Below are 22,734 nucleotides of genomic sequence, written 5' to 3' on the forward strand. Positions count from 1 at the left end.
TTCCAGCATCTGCAGATTTTCTCTTGTCTGTCTTCCTCCACCTCTCCAAGTACGGTTATGACACTTAACTCTACTCCACAGCATCATCAGAGATTAGGGCTGAGAGGAAAATTGGATCAGCCATGATGAAATGGCAGAGCAGACTCGATTGGCCACATGGCCTAATTCTGCTCCTATATCTTGTGGTCTTACAACAGCACCTCGTATGGCATCGCAATAGCATATTCCTTTATTTAACATCTTGAATTCTTAGTAAACGTTTGGTGGATGTTAATGCAAGACATCCAGCCTTCCTTGGTGATTTAATGGTATGGCTGCCCACAAAAATGTCTGGTTAGCGGATGTGATCCAAGATATCAGTGTGTGATGCTGGGGGAAAGGGTGAGCATTGTCTGGAGGTGGTTAGAGTCTGTTTTACAGGAATGGCAGGGCAGCTGGGGATTTAATAATGTGGTTGTTCTGTTAGTAATGCCTTTTGAAAACTGATGGAAAATTGTTAATAACTATTACTTGTGGCAATAATTTTTCACTTGTCATTGCAATCTATCAAAATCCTGTTTGAATTTAGCATGTACCTTTTAATTATTAGAATTGTGATTACAGTAAAATTGTAGCAAGTGTTACTTCTGGCCTTGTGATAGAGCTGTTTTGTTTTAATGTCTCATCCAGGAAAAATATCACAGTTAATGTCATTCTCTTTGATTACTGCTGAATATCAATGCACAACATTATTAGGGTGCATGTACTGTTTATGAGCTGAAGCAAGCTAATAAAGATTTTTTGTAGTCATTGAATGTTCAACCGCTAGCAAGCTTTCTTCAGGAAAAAAATATAATGGAAGTTGAAATGTAAATAGCTATCCAGGGGGTAGTTGAATCAAACTTAAACTGATCTGTGTCGGCAAAGGAATTGCAAATTAAGTAAGAACAGACTTTGTGTCGTCTAATATATATATATTTTGCATATTTTACAAGGATCGAGGCTAGTCTGTAAAAGCTGAAAATTGCTGTACCCTGTGGAAGAATTTTTTTTGTATTAGAGTAAATTTGAGGGTGGTGGGGGGAAGGGGAGGGATTGGCAAAACATAATGTTTGACAAAATGCCACTATCATGTTGAAGAATATTATTCATTTAAGATGTGCTGTAATCTGCCAGCATTTTCTCCAGTGTTTAATGCATAACAGATTGTAACAAATCTCTGCAAACTTGCATTCATTTTATGCCTTATTCTTCAAACAACAGTTGTATAAATGAAGTGTTCATAAAATGTTAGATTGATCTTTTAGGCCCATTATTTTACTAACTTAAAATAGAGGCAGGGTGAAGCATTGTCAGCATATTACACCACATTGGGTTGTAATTTTTTTGTACCATAATTTTATGTATGTATGTGTGCCATTGCCTGCATAGATGTGCATGAGTTAGAACTGTTATGTTTTTAAAGTTAATTTATTCTCTGCTTATCGATATGACTAGCAAGACCAGTTTTGTGCACTGTTCCTGGTTGCCTGTGAAAATGTGATGATCAACTATACTCTTGAACTCGTACAGCTTGTATAGTAAACTTCTACACACTATTAGTTGAGGATCCAGGATTTTAAATAAGCTGAAGTCATAATAGTATGATTTGTCAGTGTTCCTTCCTTTCTTAGTTATATCTTCACACTCTGAAAGTAATTTCCAAGTCATTGCATTGAATCCTTGGCTATATCAGGCTGTGATGCAGGCAGTCAATGTACTCTCCACCACACATCTATAGAAGTTTGTCATAGTTTTAGATGTCATGCCAAGTCTTTGCAAATTTCTGAAGAAGTAGAGGCACTGCCATGCTTTCTTCGTAATTGCACTTGCATGCTGGGCCCAGGACAGGTTCTCCAAAATGATAACACCAGGGAATCTAAAGCTTCTGACCCTCTCCACCTCTGATCCTCTGAGATGACTGACTGGCTCATGGACCTCTGGTTTCCTCCTCCTGAAGTCAATAATCAGCTCTACTTCCTTATCAGCTACTGAAGCTTCAGCGTGACATGTAAAACTTTAGCTAACTACTATAGATGTGTGGTGGAGAGTATATTGATTGGCAGCATCACAGCCTGGTATAGAAACACCAATGCCCTTGAATAGAAAATCCTTCAAAAGGTAGTGGATATGGCCCAGTCCATCATAGGTAAAGCACTCCTCATCATTGAGCAAATCTGCATGAGGTGTCACAGGAAAGCAGTATCCATCATCTGGAACCCCCACCACCCAGATCATGTGCTCTCCTCACTGCTGCCATCAGGAAGAAGATGCAGGAGCCTCGGGATGTAAAGAGCTGGGAAGTTGATTGGTGAAAGAGATGCAGGCTGGAGAAGGGGGAATCTAATAGGAGAGGACAGAAGGCCATGGAAGAAAGAAAAAGGGGAGGAGGGCCAGAGGGAAACGATGGGCTGGCAAGGAGGTAAGGTGGAAAAGGGGATGGGGAATGGTGAAGGGGAGGGGCATTACTAGAAATTTGAGAAATCGATGTTCATGCCATCAGGTTGGAGGCTGACCAGACAGACTATAAGGTGTTGTTCCTCCAACCTGAGTATTGCTTCATCGTGACAGAGAAGGTCATGGATTGACATATTGGAGTGGGAATGGGAAGAGGAATTAAAATGGGGACTACTGGGACATGGCGCTTCTACTGGTCGTGCTCAGCAAAGCGGTCTCCCAATCCATATCAGGTCTCGTCGATATACAAGAGGCCTTACCAGGCACAGTATTTGACCCCAACAGACTCACAGGTGAAGTGTCATCTCACCTGGAAGGTCTGTTTGGGACCTGATTGGTAGTGAGGGAGGAGGTGTAGGGGCAGGAGTAGCATTTGTTCCGCTTGCAAGGATAAGTGCCAGGACAGAAATCAGTGGGAAGGGATGAATGGACAAGAGAGTCACGTAGGCAGCAATCCCTGTGGAAAGCAGAAAATCGAGGTGAGGGAAAGATGTACTTGGTGGTGGGATCCTGGTGGAGATGGCGGGCCCCAAATGGTCCTTCCAGGTGAGGCGGCACTTCACCTGTGACTCTGTTGGGGTCATATACTATGTCTGGTGCTCCCTGTGGGCTCCTGTATATTGGTGAGACCCTCCAACCTGATGGCATAAACATCGATTTCTTGAGCTTCCAGTAATGCCACCCCACTCACCGTTCCCCTTTTTCCACTCTCACCTTATCTCCTTGCCTGCCCATCGCCTCCCTCTGGTGCTACTCCTCTTTCTTTCTTCCATGGCCTTCTCTCCTCTCCTATTAGATTCCCCCTTCTCCAGTGCCGTATCTCTGTCACCAATCAACTTCACAGCTCTTTATTTCACACCTCCCCCTCCCAGTTTCACCTATCACTGGTTGTTTCTCCCTCTCCTCCCCTCCTCCCTCCTTTTTAATTTACTCCTCATCTATTGTTCTCCTGGCCTGTTGAGTTCCTCCAGCATTTTGTGTGTATTGCTTGGATTTCCAGCATCTGCAGATTTTTGTTGTTTACAATCTACAGTTCCATTAGAAGGGTAAAACATCTTTAAACACAAATTGCAAGCTTTATTGATCAAAAATTGACATAGTTACCGAGATCAGAGTGGTGACCGCTTTAAACCATGTTTAAAGACTTGAATGGGTGGTGAGGTTTAGGGCTTTGGCGGCTGCAGGCATTGAAAAAAGGCCTTAAGTAGACAATATACACGAACGTCTGCAGATGCTGGAAATCTTGAGCAACATACAAAGTACTGGAAGTACTCAACAAGTCAGGAAGCATCAACGGAGGGGAATAAACAAGGTGACGAAGGTCAGTCCAGATGAAGGGTCTCAGCCCGAAGCGTCAACTGTTTATTCCCTCCATAGACACTGTCTTGACTTGTTGAGTTCCTACAGCACCTAGTTGTTTGAGGCAAAGCTTTTAAATTGACAATTAATCGAGATCTCAAATGCAATTTTTTTTCCTGAATCTAGTTTGCTTTATTTCATATAAAGGAAGAAAGTTCATTGAGAGAGTTGCATTTAACAAGTTTAAGTGAAACTCAGATCAGTGCATTAGATATACTTGTCATTGACGGCTTCTGATAATAATTGATTTTGATTTTTAATTTCTGAACTCTTCTCATTTCCATTACAAGCACCACATTGGTCTGGTTATGTTATTGACGGAATGCTACACATAAAAGGCTGTTTATCTCCCATAAGCTAACGTCCACATTCATTTTGATATGTGTCAATGCAACTTTTGTAGCTATTTTTATATTAAAGCAATGATGTTTGCACTTTTTTGGCAACTTTTATATTGGCTATCTTGTGAAAGGTCAGTGAGCCTTTCAGATATCCTGATGACATTAATTAAATGTAATGGTGTACACTTCAAAATTTAACTAGTAGTGTGTTCATTCATAAAAGTCCATTAAATCTTAGGATTCAGTTTAGAAGCTTTCCTTTAGATTCAGATTTACTACCAAAAGCTGAACTTGCTTACCCTATGAACTAGATGGTATTTTGTCTGATGGCCAAATAAATTAGTGAGACTAGCAATCAAACAAAGACCCCTGGTTCCTGTACTCCAATTTACTGGAATATATCACATCATCAAATTGAAGGGTATTCACTTCATCCGATTCTAGTTCTGTATACAAATTCACAGACATGTTTGTGTAACTTTAAAAAGGTAAATGAGCTTATCATCAAGTATGTAATTTATGTTCACGAGCTTTGTTCCTTTTCAAATTGCAAAATAACACAGATGTCTTAATTGCACTAAACCTCCATGTAAAATTGACCTTTGAAAACTGTCAGCCTTTGATTGGTTTCATGCCCCTAACAGCCTTTAATTGACTGCTTTTAAGATGCGTGACTGCTGAGATGTATTTATAAATTTCTTTGAAGATTTTCCAAAAAAGAACTAAAAGTACAGTTCTTCAAAACATTTTTTTGGTGTGAGACATTCACGTGATTGAATACAGCATCTGTTTATATGTATTATAGCCATTAAACGTGGGCTCTAAACGGACTCACCAGTTAAATGTAATAGAATGGAATGCTTCTGCCCTTACAAATATTTACAAAGATCTATGAGGCATGTTCCCATTCAAGGACAAAGGACATTTCAATTATGGAGGCAATCCAGTTAACACTTGTACATTATAATGAACACGTCAGCCATTAGTACTCAGTGTACCATGGATAAAAAACATTGTCACATACTGCATTATTTTAATAACAACTGTAAAATTAAATTCTTGAGCATTTGTGATGTTGGAGAATATAACCATGTTTCATGTGATGATTCCCACTTGAAGCATACAATTGTCCTCTGTTTGGATGCTGAATTGCCTGCTATGCATTTATTTGATTATATTTATTAATATTATTGAGTTCAAAAACAACAAACAAATCTTTCTTTGAAACTCCTAGTAAACAAATAATTCTGAAAGTGGGACATGGAAATATGCTGAACTTATGCACTTGGCTGATCAAAATGAGGTTTAAAATAATATTTAAGAAGAGTTTGTGCTCTCACTGAAGCTCTGAAATCAACATGTCATTTCTAAATTTCTCTGGCAGATATTTTGAAGGAGGAGTTTCTTCTGTCTACCTCTGGGACTTGGACCATGGATTTGCTGGTGTGATACTGATCAAGAAAGCTGGTGATGGATCAAAAAAGATCAAGGGCTGCTGGGACTCCATTCATGTCGTGGAAGTTCAGGTGGAGTCTTGTTGGGAATTTCTAGGGTGCTGCTTAATACTCATTTTGTGTGCAAAGTTGGCTTACAGGTACAACAGGTTGTTAAGAGGGCAAACAGAATGTTGGCCTTCATTGCTAGAGGGATTGAATTCAAGAGCAGGGAGGTCATGCTGCAACTATACAGGGTACTAGTGAAGCCGCACCTGGAGTACTGTGTGCAGTTCTGGTCTCCATACTTGAGGAAGGATATACTGGCTTTGGAGGCAGTGCTGAAGAGGTTCACCAGGTTGATTCCAGGGGTGAAGGGGTTAACCTATGAGGAGAGTTTAAATTGCCTGGGTCTATACTCTCTGGAGTTCAGAAGAATGAGAGGGGATCTTATAGAAACATACAAAATTTTGAAAGGGATAGGTAAGATTGAAGTAGGAAAGTTGTTTCCATTGGTAGGTGAGACTAAAACTAGGGGACATAGCCTCAAGATTCAGGGGAGAAGATTTAGGATGGAGATGAGGAGAAACTCTTTTTCCCAGGGAGTGGTGAATCTGTGGAATTCTCTGCCCAGGGAAGCAGTTGAGGCTTCCTCACTAAATATATTTAAGAAACAGTTAGATAGATTTTTACATAGTAAGAGAATTAAGGGTTATGGGGGAAAAGGCAGGTAGATGGAGCTGAATTTACGGACAGATCAGCCATGATTTATTGAATGGCGGGGCAGGCTTGATGAGCTGGATGGCCTACTCCTGCTCCTATTTCTTATGTTCTTAAGTTCTTATGTAAAATATTTTAAGATATCTCACTGCATTGCTGCAAACTCAAAAATGCTCTATAATTCAAGGCTCCAAATGTGTTTACTTATAGAGTCATAGAGCACTGCAGCACAGAAACAGGGCCTTTGGCTCACACTGTCCATACCAAACTGCTATTCTGCCTAGTTCCATCGACTCGTACATGGGCCATTGCTTTCCATACCCTCCCAATTGTATACTTGGCCAAATTTCTCAATATTGCAATGGAACCTGTATCCACTACTCCTGCTGTCAGCTCGTTCCACATTTACACAAGCATCTGAGTGAAGGATTTCTCCCTCAGGTTTCTCTTAACCATTTCACCTTTCACCCTTAACCTGTGACCTCTAGTTCTAGTCTTGCCCAACTAATTTTCTTACTTCTAGTGATCTAATTCGAGTACGCTTCCAACCCTGGGTGTTCAAGACACGCCAGAACAGTGAAATCGTGTAAGAATTAAACAATATTATTATTGATTTTGACATGCTGTCACTGGTATAACATGGTGATATCATGTCAAAACAATGCTAAACCTCAAAAACAATATATCAGTCATCCAATGCTTTGAGATCTTCTGTACAAATGAAGGACAATTTTCTCCCCTTTTGGAACATGATCAAAATCCTTCCACTTCATCATTCTCTGGTCTCCCATTGGGCAGAAGATACAAAAGTTTCAGTCCCACTGGACTTCAAGGACAACTTCAGTCCCACTGTTTTAGGACTCTTGAACTGACTTCTTAAACGTGATGAATTCTTGATTCCTCCAGCTACCATCTCATACCCCTTGCACTTTGTCTATTTTCACTGCACTTTCTCTGTGACTGTGACACTACATTCTGCATTCTGTTATTACTCTTCCTTTTGTAATATCTCGATGCACTTGTGCATGGAATGATGTGTCGGGGTGCCAGACAAACAAGCTTCTCACCATATCTTAGTGCACGTTATAGCTGCCATCTAATTTTCATCACTCTGCTATAATACATTTTGTTTTTGAAGTGTCACTAGCTCAATGATGTAATAACATCTTATTGAAAAAAAGAGTCAGTACTTTGTGTACACTGATCGTTTGTGGATCTGTGAAATGTATTGTTCCAGTAGCGCTCCAAATGACAGTTCATGGTTATTGAAAATGCATAGCTAGAGTTCTGTTCACTGCCTGGACATTATGATTTTTAAAAAAAAAGTCGTATCAAAAAATTCATGGAAACCTATCCAAAGTTGAATACTTCACTTTGTAAAATATTATTAAGTGGTCATTTTCCTAATTAGGAATCCATACAAATGAAAAATCATAATATTTACGTAAATAAATTTTATAGTGAAGTTCACACCTGCAATGGATTTGTTATCTTTGCACACCATCATAATTAATTGTGGGTAATAGCAACATGGAGTCCCAATGTATCTAGTTCAGGGGTTCTCAACCTTTTTTGTGCCATGGACCAATAACATTAAACAAGATGTCCATGGACCCCAGGTTTGGAACCCTAATTTATTTCCTTTAAAACTTTTCAAGATAAGGTTACTGATCTGCAGCTATCTTTAGAGGAAGTGTAGGGTAAAATATGCAAAAAATAGCTTTATGATAATACAGAAACAGTGAACTGACACACAATTCCCATGGAATGATTTATGTTGCATAGAAATAGAAGTACTATTCAGCTCTTCAAGCCTGTGCAATTAAATTATGGTTGATCTGTACCTTGGCTCCACCTTCGTGTCATTAATCCATGTCCTTTGTTCCTCTAATTTGGATTTTATTTTTAGATTAACCTCGCACCCACTCTTTTGCAAAGAGTGTTTTAAATTTCTAATACCTAGATGTGGGGAAAAATTGCAATTTCATTCTCAATTTGTGTGGCTTTAATTTTAACATTTTGTAGTTTTTTTTCTCGAGGTTGTTTCTTTGTATCTCTAATGCTAGGTTTTTCTTTCATTTTAAATACCTAGACCATCATTCAAGGGAATACAAACTAGGTTTATACAACCTGCCTTGCAGATTAATCCTTTAAGTCTTTGCAGCAGTGTGGTGTTTCAGTGCATCCTTCCTGAAGTTAGTCCATAAACTGAATATGTATTCTATTTAAGATTTATCCACAATTTATTGATATAAATCAACCTCCAAGGTAACATCCAATATTTGTAGTATTCTTTTTGTTATCTTTAGAACTTGTCCACCAATTTATAGTTATCTGTGTACCTCCTATTTTCCTATAGTTACAAATTTCTCCCAATGAACTTCTACTTTTCTTTCTTTGATACTCTTCAATTTGTCAGTACTACCCAGTCAAGTAGCTTCATTGTCACTTTGTAACTGAATTATTCCAGCTGTACAATTTACAGTGTTTCCTAACTTGAGTTATTTCCTGATTTGGATGCACCATTCAGTTCCTGCAAGTCAAATGTAATTTCTGTATGATTGGGTAAGATGCAAGCAAAGTTAGTGAAAGGTTATTGGCACGTTTCTTAATTTCATTGATGTACCAATATACAACTTTATATTTCACTTTATATCATATAGCATAACCATAGACATTTAGACATAATGGAGAAGACAAATTCTTTGCTAGAACAGTTAAAACCCAACTTGATTTCTTCTAGAACAAGTATGACTCTCTGCTTTTTCTCATTTTCATCTGCGATGGTACAGTTGTCACTCATTCTGCAGCAAAGCATCATGCACTCTGAACAATTTTCAAAATGTGTATGTATGAATAAAACTAGATTTTTTTGTTTTGTATTTTTGAATGATTTTGTAATCCATTTTCTAGGAGAAATCAAGTGGACGTACTGCTCACTACAAGCTGACCTCCACAGTTATGCTTTGGCTACAAACAAACAAGACTGGCTCTGGCACTATGAACCTTGGTGGCAGTCTGACCAGACAGGTATTGTGATACGCTTGTGTTTATAGAATAACATTTCTACTGTTCTAAACAAAAACGTCTATGGTTCCAAGAGCAGGTCTAACGCTTGGTGATCTTGTAGTGAGTGATTGATCTCCTGAAAGCCCAAAGCCATCTGTGGGGCACGAGTCAAGAATGGAGTGGACCAGTCTCCTTTTGCCTAAGTTAATGTAGCTCCAAAATTTCTCAAGAAGGTTGACCCAACCAGCCTACTTGATTGACACCCCATTAACCACCTCCACATCGCTTCACTGACATTCACTTGAAATGTGCACCATGTACGAAATGCAAGGACGTCCCTTTAGAACACAGATGAGGAGGAACTTATTTAGCTGGAAAGTGGTGGATACTGTATGTAGAATTCATTGTAGGAGAGTGGAATTGAGAGGGATGATAAATTAGCCATGATGGAATATCAGAGTAGACTCAATGGGCTAGTTCTGCTCCTATGTATTATGGTCTTATGCACAAATTTGCTTTGGCTACCATAACAGAATCTCCTTTACCATTAAGAAGGGCAAGTGTAAAAGGTACATAGAAAAACAACATGCAGATTCCCTGCCAAACCACATACCATCTTGATTTTGACTAGGGAGTCAAAGAGCTATGTGTGATTCTGTGAGACTTCAAAGTGAGTGAATACATTTTGTGGAAATATAACTTTTTGATTGTCAATGGCAGCTTTGTTATCAAAGTTGAAAACAGTGGTCACCCTACATTAATTGCCTATATATGTTCAATCTACCACTTCTGCAGTCAGGATCTGTTGTGTCTGACTTGAAGAAGGAAGTTAATTGTATATAGAAGGAACACATAGCAATGTATGCAAGTATTATGTCGATAATTTACCATACTGCTAAATTGTTACATTAATGGGTCTAATCAGTGATTTTTCCTGCAAGGCTTAATTATTACTTTTCAATTAGGATGAGTGTCATTCACACTGATAAATAGTTACATTCTTTGAAGAGAGAATTTTCCCAGTCATAGCCAAGGTTATTCACTGTACCTCCTTGAGTGGCTGACTGACAGAGGCCAGGAATACAATGTCGAAAGTGGTTACACACTTCAGTTTACCTGCTTCAGTGCCTTGAAGACCAGAAAAAGAAGTTCTTGAGTAGTCATGATGAGCAGCGAGATTCACAGAAACTTGAATCCATCTCCATTTAATGAAGTGCAGCCATTCAGCCCACTGTGCTCATGTTGACTCTTTGAAAGAGTTGAGCAATTAGTCCCTTTGCTACATACACATTTCCCTATTCAAATTGATTAAACTTTCACCACTCTTACAGCAGTAAAATTACAGATCATAGCATGTTGCACAAAAATTCTTGTTCCCACAACTGTCCTTGCTTCATTTGCGAGTGATTTTTATATCAAATCTTCTGATAGTTAACATTCTTGCGGGGGACACTTTGAAAGAATGAAGTGACCTTCCTGCTTTTAAACACCACCAGTGAACGTTCCTTCAGCCTTTCTAAGCCAGGTGGAACCAGCTCAGTTTCATCCATCTTTTCCCTTAACTAGAATCTTGAACTTTGGTTCTATTCTAATGCAACTTTGCTATCTCTCAAAATCTTTGATACCTTTCTTGAAGTCAGACGCAATGGATCCATCCCGTGCTTCATGCACTTCCCCAATCCCCCTTCAATCATTTCCAGTGCTAATCCCATGGCCACAGATTGAGCTACAGACTTTCTTAATGTGGTTGTCACAAAATGCATATAAATGTGCCAGGGAATGCGAGTTCTCAGCTGGTGGTTCCTAAAGCCCTATCCCTGGCCTTCTGACAGTTTGGTGCTTTTAAGTTTCTCTGATTAGAAATATTTAAAGGATTAAAATGATTAAAAATCACTTATTACATTCTTATAATAACATGTTGAAGTAATATGAATGTTAAATACAGGTTTTCCCCGCCATCCGAAGGTAGAGCGTTCCTATGAAACGGTTCATAAGCCGAAATGTCGTAAAGCGAAGAAGCAATTACCATTTATTTATATGAGAAAATTTTGTGAGCGTTCGCAGACCCAAAAATAACCCATCAAATCATGACAAATAACACATAAAACCTGAAATAACAGTAACATATAGTAAAAGCAGGAATGATATGATAAATACACAGCCTATATAAAGTAGAAATACTTCTCTACAACGATTGCCTGCACAGATCTCCGTAGCGAAAATCTCACGCAAGCGCTCTCGGCAGAAAATCACACACAAGTGCTGTTGGCATAAACGCGCTCTCCAGTAACCTTTAAGCTATAAGGCTGCCAAATCTACCAAATAACACGTAAAAATACACAGCCTATATAAAGTAGAAATAATGTATGTACAGTGTAGTATCACTTACCAGAATCGGGAAGACAGCTTGCCGAGCAAACTGATGATGGTGTGTTAGACTGAGTCGTCGCAGGCTGGGTGGTGCAGTGGCCCCCACCCTCCGGGCCGCCAACCCGATACATTGCCACGAAGAACGCAGCAGTAGCCAGGAGGCACACAGCACATCTTTAAGAAAAAAGCTGAAATAAACTTTGCTAATTAATTAGGTGCCACCGACACGTAATTAATTAGCATGTTTATTTCGGCTTTTTTCTTAAAGATGTGCTGTGTGCCTCCTGGCTACAGCTGCATTCTCCGCGAATGGGTACAGTATCTGTCTGGGACCCGGGTGTTGGGGTAATGGGACACGGGGGTGTCATCTCATCGTCGATCGGGGCAGGCAGCTCATCTTCTCCTATGTCCTTGCTTTGTTCACCACGATTGAAATGCTTAATTATGTCTAGTTTTACGCTAAGTGTAACACCCTTATGAGCTCTTTTAGGCTTTTCCAATACCTCAGAACTCATCTTGCTAACGGCTACTTACAGGCACATGTTTAAGCAGTGCCGTTCTGAATCCGGGGGAGAGTGGCTGCTCGGGACGCGCGCTGCCTTTCTTCGTAACAGTGAAAACACCTTCTGAAAGTGAAAACAGGGTACTAATGTAGGTCTTTCGTAACAGTGAGGTTTCGTAAAGCGAACGTTCGAAAAGCAGGGGACACCTGTACCTAAATTGTTACTGCAAAATAATGTTATGAAATAACTTAACAGTGCCTCTACATATTCCATCCAAGTCTTAAAAACTGATTCAGATAATTGGGGCTGTTCTACATGTGTCACCAATATGAGTGTGGCTGAGGGTTCAAATATTAATCATATACAGCCTTTTAGCTCAGTATAACCAGTGTCTGGACTCAGCAGCAGACACATTACCATCTGGCCTCTGTGATGTTCCCAACTTTGATACCAAAGTGCACAGGTGTGGGAGTCAGCAATGCACTGACCTGCAAAATGCACCTCATTTATAGCTCTCTAACAAAGCACCATTAAAAGGCAAGTACTTTTGGTCCAATGCTTATACCAGGCCAAACCAGTAATTTTCTGAAGATATAGGAAAACTTCCTTATTTTTTTTACAGTAGATTTAATGAGCCAATAACCTTACCAGTAAGCTCCCGTATGGTTAAATGTTGTTTGTGAATTGTTTTTTTGGTAACTCACGATGAATTGACTGGAATCAGAGATTTTGGTAGTTTTAGTTTGTAAGATTGGAAACTAATTTTTTTATTAATTCAGTGATGTCCATATTTTCTGGTTACCTCTTTAACATAAGAAAACTCTATTAAATATAATTGAATACTGAACAGTTAAATTTTTTAAATTTTTTAAAATGTAAGTAAAACCCGGAGTGGTGTGAATATTTGATAGAAATAAAGAATAAACACTCAATTCTTTTTTTCAAAAATGAAGCCAAGGAACATAATTACTGCCAAATTGTGAATCTTGCCAACAAAAACAGTGTTTAGTGAGAATAGATGTTTTTGTACTGCGTGCTGTCAGCCTTTTGGAGACTAGCTTTCCGCTTAGGCACCTTGGCTTCTGCTTTTAATTTGTGTACAGAGTACATATAATGGATATGTAAGATGTATTAAGGTTGCCTTTAAGTATTACTGTAGAAGCTATGAAAGGTAATCATGTAATGAAGTAATGGGATAACACTGACTCAGCTTATCCTCCACCAGTACACATGGTTTAATTGTTATCAGGTTTCATCCCAGAGAGAGCGCTGGAGTTGCCTTTTTCTTGGGAAGGATCTCTTTTTGGTAGTTGAGTAAATAACATGATGAAGCATCAGAAAAATTGTTTAGCCTTTCAGAGTTCAACACTCATTCCATTGAGAACCAACAGAAGGCAAATAAAAATCCATAGGGAGAGAAAAGATTAAATATGAAGGGGAGCAAGCCAAATATATCAAAGATGATATAAAAAGTTATTTCAAATATATAAAGAGTAAAAGAGGTGAGTGGATATTGGACTGCTGGAAAATGGCACTGGTAAGGTAGTAATGGGGGACAAAGAAATGGCGGGTGAACCTAATGAGTATTTTGTGTCAGCCTTCACTGTGGAAGACACAAGCAGTATGCCAGAAATTCAAGAACGTCAGGCAGATGTAACTGTAACTGTTATTACTGAGGAGAATCTGCTTCAGAAGCTGAAAGTTACGAAGGTAGGTAAGTCACCTGAAGCAGAGGCACCCCAGGATTCTGAAAGAGGTGTAGCTAAAGAGATTGTGGAGGCAGTAATAATGATCTTTCAAGAATCACTGAATTCTGGAATGGTTCTGGAAGACTGAAAAATTGCAAATGTCTCTCCACTCTTTAGGAAAGGAAGGAGGCAGAAGAAAGGAAATTATATGCCAGTTAGTCTGACTTCAGTGGTTGGGAAAATGTTGGAGTCCATTATTAAAGATAAGACTTTGGGGTACTTGGAGGCGCATGATATGTGTTATGTATACCAATGTGCTTTACACCCTAAAGAAACGTCTCATTTCTACATACATTATATGGTTATATACATTATATACAGCAGGGGTCCCCAACCTTTTTTGCACCGCGGACCTGTTTAGTATTGACAATATTCTTGCGGACCAGCCAACCCGGGAAGGGGGGGGGGGGGCGGTGTTCAAGTAGGGTTAAACTCACCTCAACATGTCTTTTACAGTTAGGGTTGCCAGCTTTCTCACTCCCAAATAAGGGACAAAAGTAGCAGTCAAATCCCGGGACACTTTACCCCAGGAAAGACTACCATGACCATGAAGCCTTGCGCAGGCACCTGTGTGCACGTGTGATGTGCGCATGCGCGTATGTGCCGATTTTCCCCACCCCACAAATCGGTTTTGCCTTCATCTTCCCGACTATACTGTACATACGTTATTTCTACTTTATATAGGCTGTGTATTTATCATATCATTCCTGCTTTTACTATATGTTAGTGTTATTTATTTTCGGTTTTATGTGTTATTTGGTATGATTTGTTAGGTTATTTTTTGGGTTTGGGAATGCTCATAAAGATTTTTCCCATATAAATTAATGGTAATTGCTTCTTCACTGTATGCCATTTCGGCACGAAAGGTTTCATAGGAATGCTCTACCTTAGCAGGGGAAATACAGGACAAGGGCGGTCCCGTATGGGACAAACCGATTTAGCCCAATATACGGGATCTTCTGGCAAATATGGGATATTTGGCAACTCTATGTTCAAGTTTAACAGTGCATGACAGGGAATGAGGAAAGGTGCAGTTGACTCATATCGTTTCCTCGCGGCCCGGTAGCACATGCTTTGCGGCCTGGTACCGGTCCGCGGCCTCGTGGTTGGGGACCGGTGATATACAGTACAGTATGTAGTTAAATGTCAATAAACTTCACTTGACACTTGATAAGGTAGGCCAAAGTCAGCATGGCTTCCTCCAGGGGAACGCTTGCCCAACGTATCTGCTGGAATTCTTTGAGGAAGTAACAGGCAGGATAGACAAAGGAGAATTGGTGGATGTTGTGTACTTGGATTTTCAGAAGGCCTTTGACAAGGTGTTGCACTGGAGGCTGCTTAACAAGGCAAGAGCCCATGGTAACATGGATAGAAGATTGGCAGAGAGTCAGAACAACGGGGGCCTACTCTGGCTGGTTGCCTGTGACAAGTGGTGTTCTGCAGGCTTCTGGTTTGGATCCACTGCTTTTCGCATTATATGTCAGTGTTTCGGAATTATGGCTTTGTGGCCAAGTCTGAAGATGATATAAAGATTGGAGGGGCAGGTAGTGTTGAGGAAGCAGGGAGTCTGCAGAAAGATTTGGACAGATTGGGAGCATGGGCAAAGAAGTGGCAGTTGGAATGTAGTTTAGGGAAGTGTATAGTCATACACTGTAGTAGAAGGAATAAGGTGTAGATTATTTTCTCTGGGTGGGAGTTTGTGTACTAAAGGTTAATGTACTGATTGAGTTGGTGCTGAGGAAGGCAAATGCAATGGTAGCATTCATTTTGAGAGGGCTAGAATTTAAGAGGAAGGATGTGATGCTGAGGCTTTAAAAGGCCTTGGTCAGAGTAGACTTGGGATATTCTGAGCAGTTTTGGGCCCCCTAAGAATAGATGTGTAGGTATTGGAGAGGGCGATTCACGGGAATGATTCCGGGAATGAAAGGGTTAATACATGGTGTGTTTGATGGTTCTGGGCCAGTACTCTCTAGAGTTTAGAAGAAGGGGGGTTCTCATTGAAACCTATCAAATATTGAAAAGTCTAGAGAGAGTGGGTGTGAAGAGGATGTTTTGTATAGTGGTTGAGTCTAGTACGAGAGGGCATGGGCTCAGAATAGAGTAACATCCATTTGGAACAGAGATGAGAAGGAATTTCTTAGCCAGAGGTTGGTGAATCTGTGGAATTCATTGCCACAGACAGCTGTGGAGGGTGAAAATCTTGAAGGATATTTAAAGCAGAGGTTGTTAGGTTTGGGCATCAAAGGTTACAGGTAGAGGGCAGGAGAACAGAGTTGAGAGAATTAATAATGATGGACTGGCAGAGAAGACTTGATGGGCCGAGTGACCTGTTTCTGTCATGGTCTGAGGGGCACTGTGTCTGCTGCAGCATATGCACAATAAACTCGATTCTAGGCCAAAAAAAACATGTAATGAAGCCTGGCCAGCAATGTAAACAGTGGCATCATTTACACCGTTATCAGAGAAAGTTGTCCTTCGACTCAGTAAGCTCTGTGCATGCACTTCCCATTTTATGACTTGCTGTCTAAAATGACTAATGTATGAGATCCATGGCATCTAGCAATATAGCTGTTTTCATCTGATTGAAGAACTCACAGCCAACAAGCAACCACTGATTTTAAGTTACTCCTTAACATTATAGTAAAGGAGAAATGATAAGTGGATCAAACTGAAATCATAAGATTATTATTGTTTTATTTTGCACATATACTGAGGAATTGGGATTCATTATACAAAATGTGTTTCTCATGTTCATTGGTTTGGTAATTATGATTTATTGTTCAGTTAATTGCAGTTACATATGGAACATATATTCATCAGTTTTCATAGTGAGAATCGTATATGAGGTCTTAAAAAAAGTTCCTGTCAAATTGGTGATTCTGTATTGAACACATGTGGGAATACTGCATCAGTCCATTCTGCAGCTTCCAATTTCTGGATTTAACTGTCTATATGCAAGTGCCGTGTGTTGTTGGATAGCAACAAGGTTGATTGTGTTGCTGTCACTATCGCTGCAAATTTTGGGCCAATAGTCATCTTTTGTTTATATTACTTATCAGAGGTGGAGAAGGTCAGCAACTTTAAATTCACTGGTATTACTATGTCTGAGGACCTGTCCTGGGCCCAGCACACAAGTGCAATTACAAAGAAAGCACGGTGGCACCTCTGCTTCCTTTGGAGTTTACAAAGATGATGCACGGCACCCAAAGCTTTTGACGAGTGAGGAGTGTATTGACTGGCTGCATCACAGCCTGCTATGGAAACACCAATGCCCTTGAATGGAAATCGCACAAAAAGTAGTGGGTATGGTCCAGTCCATCCCCACAGTTGAGCACATCTACACAAAATGCTGTCGCAGGAAAGGAGCATCCATCGTTAGAGGCCCCCAACACTCTTGCTGCTGCCATCAGGAAGAAGGTAACAGGAGTCTCAGGACTCACCACCACCAGGTTCAAGAACAGTTACTACCTCTCAACAATCAGGCTCTTGAATCAAAGGGGATAACTTCATTCAACTTGCTCATCATTGAAATGTTTCCGCAACCGATGGACCCACTTTCAAAGACTCTTCATCTCATGTTCTCGATATTTATTGCTTATTTATTATTATTTCTTTTTGTATTTGATCAATTTGTTGCCTTTTGAACACTGGCTGAACACCCAAGTTGGTGGGGTCTTTCATTGATTCTATTATTCTATAGATTTATAGAGTTTGACTGCAAAATAGTGAACCTGTTAGTTGAGGACTGCCTGATCCAGTGGATATCATATAAATGATTGAAGTTCCATAGAATGGGGCAGAATTAGGTCAAGACAATAGAAGTAGTAGAAATTCCCATCAGTGGGAGCAGTAAATAAAGACACATTAGATTATGAAGACACGCAGTCCTATTTTATTGTCATTTAGTAATGCATGCATTAAGAAATGATACAATATTTCCTCCGGTGTGATATCACAAAACACAGGACAGACCAAGACTGAAAAAACTAACAAAGCCATGTAATTATAACATATGGTTACAACAGTGCAACAATACCGTAACTTGATGAAGAGCAGTCCATGGCACAGTAAAAAGTTCAAAGTCTCTCAAATGTCCCACATCTCATGCAGACGGGAAAAGGAAGAAAAACTCTCCATGCCCGACCACAGTCCGACTCTGAGTCGTCCGAAAACTTAGAGCCTCCGATCAGCCCTCCGACACCGAGTACCGAGCACCATCTCTACCCGAACGATTCAACCTCCTGACGAAGGGTCTCGGCCTGAAACGTCGACTGCACCTCTTCCTACAGATGCTGCCTGGCCTGCTGCGTTCACCAGCAACTTTGATATGTGTTGATTCAACCTCAATCTGGTTCACCAACAGCAGGCAAAGCCGGGGATTTTGAGGCCTTCCCTCCGGAAGATTCTGGATCGCGCAGTAACAACAGCAGCGAACCTGCATTTCAGAAATTTCTCCAGATGTTCCTCTGTGCTTTCACATCTGTCTCCATCAAATCAGAATTGTCCACGGCCCCTATTTAACAGATACGATATCATTTTCACCGGAGGGCTGCACGTGCACGGCGCGCTGCTGTCTCCTTCTCCCGCCTGTTTAGTTTGGCTATTCCAATGAAAGATCATTGACCTGAAATGTTAGGTCTATTTTTCTCTCTATAGTTAATGCCTGACTTGCTGTGTATCTCCAGCATGTTCTGTTTTTTTTTTAAATTTTTGATCTAATGACTATTGCAGAGGCATTGTTATACAGTGACCAAGTTTGTGATTAATGATTCCAGAATGAATGAATTACTGTACAAAAGGCAGACAAAATAGAAAGGTACTAGGGAAAACAGAAAAAGTGCACACATGAGAGCAAGAGTGAGGCTTAAACTTGGACAAGAGTACAGGAGGACTCGATATAAGTGGAGTTAAGAGAGCAAAGGATTGGAAAAGAACCACTGGTTGTATTGGGATTTGGGCCTCCTAGCACTGGAATTGCAAGAGCCGGTTGCAAAGACGACAAAAATAATCATAGGAAACATGATGTCTGATGTGATTTACATGGTTCATTTGAAGATTGTGTGGAGGATGAATTCTTAGAATTATTTGAGACAGTTTTCTGGAAAACTATCTTACATCTATCTTAAAATTTTACTTGATGCAAGGAAGCAGTTAATTATTTAACAACTAACCAGATTTGGAAAGGTGATCACTATAATCAAAGACTGTATGAGTTCAATCAAAACTGATATTTAACATATTCAATTATGTGGGCTTAACTCTCAATTTGATATCCCAATCTCCTGAGCTAATGCATTAGTTCAGGAATCAAAATGATAGATTTTCCAGATATTAACAATGGCAGACATTGAATATTTGAAAATTCTTAATGAATAAACAAAGCAAGTAAACCTGAGGCGCAGGATAATTTATGATCTTTTTGCATGATGGGAGCAGGCCTGAAGGGCCATTATAGCAGCCTCTTATTTTTTATTAAATTCATGGAGTTAATAAATAATGAGTCAATCTCGTCGAAAATTGGCTTAGAGTGTGGACAGTAACTTTTCAATCTTCTGGGTACTGCCAGTGCACACTTGCAATGTGCTCCAAGTTCATGGTTCACAATTCTTATCATAAATATGGATGAGTGCTTTGCATGTGATACTTTACAATCAAATGTGAATTGTAAAGAAGAGTGGAAAGAGAGTTTTACTCACATACAATGTAGATGATGCAGTTAATCTTGGTTATCATCATTTGTCTCTGGTCCAAGAGCCCCGATCTTACCTAATCTGAAAATCAGTGACATCTGCACCAGACACATGAAAACTTACTATTTTTGTAATGAAGTGATTGGAATATTGGGTCTGCTTTAGAGGTCAAAATTTTAAACTGATCGGACTGATTTTAGTAATATCTTCAGAATCTTTTAGGATTGTATAAGCAATTGGCAATGATTTCCCAGACTGGTTAAGTTTTGTTTTCTATCCAGCCTTACAAGTAAATTGGTGATAGTTAGTTTTAATTTGATAATGAGCATGCTGAAACAAGGGGAATGAAAGAGTTTGAAATTCTACTTTGGCAGATGACAGTGAACTGGGATCCAACCTCATTATACAAATTCCTGTGTTAACAAATCCCTGAAAGACTTGCAAGATCTGTGACATTATTTGAAAATGTCCCCTAGATTTCTTGTACATTATTTACTCTCAAAACAAATCCACTCATCTTTAAATGAGTTTGTTTTCTGATCATTTAGTTCATTGATGTTTTTGTAGTCTGAGCATAAATTGGTTTTATTTCCCCATCTGATAATACTGATTGCCCTTCAAAAAGGATTTCATTGGATGAACGTGAGATATCCACAGATCTGAAAAGTACTACATAAATGTTCCTTCTTGTCATTAACTTTTTCTGTCTCCTCTCATTTTAAAAATAAATAATTGATTTTGGTTGTATACATGCACAAATTTAAAAATTGAGGCATAACTTTGAATAGAAACTTCCTAAAATGGGTTTCCCATTTCTTTACAAATGAGGTTTTTAACTGAGAATTTTTCTCATCTGTCTTTTTGCTAGTTAATTTGTTCACAGACCTATGTTAGAAAGTACAGAATGATGCCTTGATGGGAACAGGAAGTTTCTAAAAGACACATGTAGCTTAAAGCAAATGAGGGAAACTATACAGCTGGAGTTCATTGTGAGAAACACAAAGGCATACTCTTTGAATCCAGGAAAAAAAGGGAATGTATTTCTGAGATGATGGGAGGTAACAAGCTGTCGAGGGAGGTTTTGGATGTCCATGTGCACAGATCATTAAGAAGTTGATATTAAGATAAAAATATTTTTTTTAAATTGACACATTATGGGTTAATGGGGCACGAGGATGCGATGCTTATGTTCTACATAATCTTCGTCTGCGTTAATTAGAACATCACATTTCGCTTTGGACACTGACCTAGAGAGGAGATGTATTTTTTGTGGGGGATTGTATTTATTAGAATGATGCCAGAGACAAAGGGTTAAATTATGAAGCCATCTACAATAACTTGACCTATATTCCCTTTAATTAAGCAGTTGATGGGTGATCTAACTGAAGGGGGTGCCGAAAATATTTCCTCTTCTTGCGGAATCCAGAACGAAACTCAGTCTTAAAATTAGATCTAGGTTATTTAGAAATGAAATCAGTTATTTTCTTTCAGAAGATGAAATCTGGATCTCTGCCTTTCAAAAGGCTAGATGTATTTCAAGATTGACAGTATCTCGTATATCAAAAAGAAGATCATATTGAATAAAGACAAGGAAATAAGAGATATGGATTATCCATGATTTAATTGAATCATAGTAGAGACTTGAGATAAATTACCTATTTTGTTCCTATATTTCTAAAAGTGACGATTTTCAGGGATGTAAACAATCCTTCTAGATGATTATTTCTGTGCATCACCTCTAACCTATCATTTTCAGTGCTAGCAATGTCGCCTCTGTGTTGGTGACGCCAAGTATAGACTAGGTGACTGTTTTGTGGAACACCTGTATTCTGCAGTGACCGTCTTGAACTTACAATAGCATGTTACCTCGGCTCTCTTTCCCATGCAAACCTCTCATCTTCTGCCTTCTCCACTGCCACTGTAAAGCCCAGCATAAATGAGTAGCTCTCAGCTCAGTGGCACCAACATTGAATCTTTCAGTTTCAGTTAGACCACATGCTTGTGTTCCTATCCCACTCCTAACAGTGTACCCAGGAATTCTGTTCCTTATTCACCTTTTTTTTGAATCCCTTTTGTTTCCCCAGAACCCCTTCTCGTTATATAGGCTCAATATCCTCCTCCACCTGATTCTACTGCCATCATCACTCCCTTAACTAGTTCCTCCTATTGCTTACGAGCCTCTCTCGTCCCTTTTGCTCTTGTATATACTATCTTCCATCCTGATGTAGGGTCGACCATCCTTTTGCCTGCACGTAAAATGCCCAACCTGCAGAGTTTTTCCAGCAATTTATTCTTTGCTCACTAATTGGTTTGTCTTTCTACACTGAGCTGCTTGTTGTCCTTGTGAATCAGATCAATGCCGTTAAAACCTCAGTTGCATGAACCCATAAGACATTCTGGTATGTTATATTGCTATATAACTGCAAGTGGTATTACATATTATAGACAGGAGATTCTGCAGATGCTGGAAATCCAGAGAAACATGCACAATGTAAGTTGCAGAAACTTGTAAAATTAGTCAGTTCCATTATGGGCACTAGCCTCTGTAGTATCTAAGACTTCTTTAAGGAGCAGTGCCTTAGGAAGGTGGCGTTCATCATTAAGGACCCCCCCCCCCAAGAAAAAAACAGGACATGCCCTCTTCTCGTTGTTAGCATCGGGAATGAGGTACGGAAGTCTGAAGGCACACACTCAGCGATTCAGGAACAGCTTCCATCCGAAATCTGCCATCCAATTTTTAAATGGACATTGAACCCATGAACACTACCTCACTTTTTTTTACACTGCTTATTTTAACTTAACCATTTAATAGACATTATTTACTGTAACTCATTTTTCTCTATATTTATCATGTACTTTATTGTACTGCTGCTGTAAAGTTAACGTATTTCACGACATATGCCAGTGATACAAAACCTGGTTACGATTCTGAAAATGCTGGAGGAACTCACCAGGTCATGTAGCATCTATGGAAATGAATAAACTCTCAGTATTTTGGACTGAGGCCCTTCTTCAGGTCTCTTATTGAGTTATTACTAATATTACATGTTATATTAATTATAGTTTGGTATTTATTGATAAGACGT

General features: G+C 39.4%; 1 protein-coding gene across 2 annotated transcripts in view; it reads left to right on the forward strand.

Annotated features, from left to right (window-relative positions):
• The window catches only part of capzb (capping actin protein of muscle Z-line subunit beta), a 113,064-nt gene that overhangs the window by 78,519 nt on the left and 11,811 nt on the right, over positions 1-22,734 (forward strand). For both annotated transcript variants that reach the window (XM_063033521.1, XM_063033522.1), the window contains exons 5-6: positions 5,560-5,701; positions 9,242-9,358. In XM_063033521.1, coding sequence (XP_062889591.1) covers positions 5,560-5,701; positions 9,242-9,358 — 259 coding nt within the window. The remainder of the gene's footprint in view (positions 1-5,559; positions 5,702-9,241; positions 9,359-22,734) is intronic.

Source organism: Mobula hypostoma, chromosome 25 (assembly GCF_963921235.1).
Source record: "Mobula hypostoma chromosome 25, sMobHyp1.1, whole genome shotgun sequence".
NCBI classification, from domain to species: Eukaryota; Metazoa; Chordata; class Chondrichthyes; order Myliobatiformes; family Myliobatidae; genus Mobula; species Mobula hypostoma.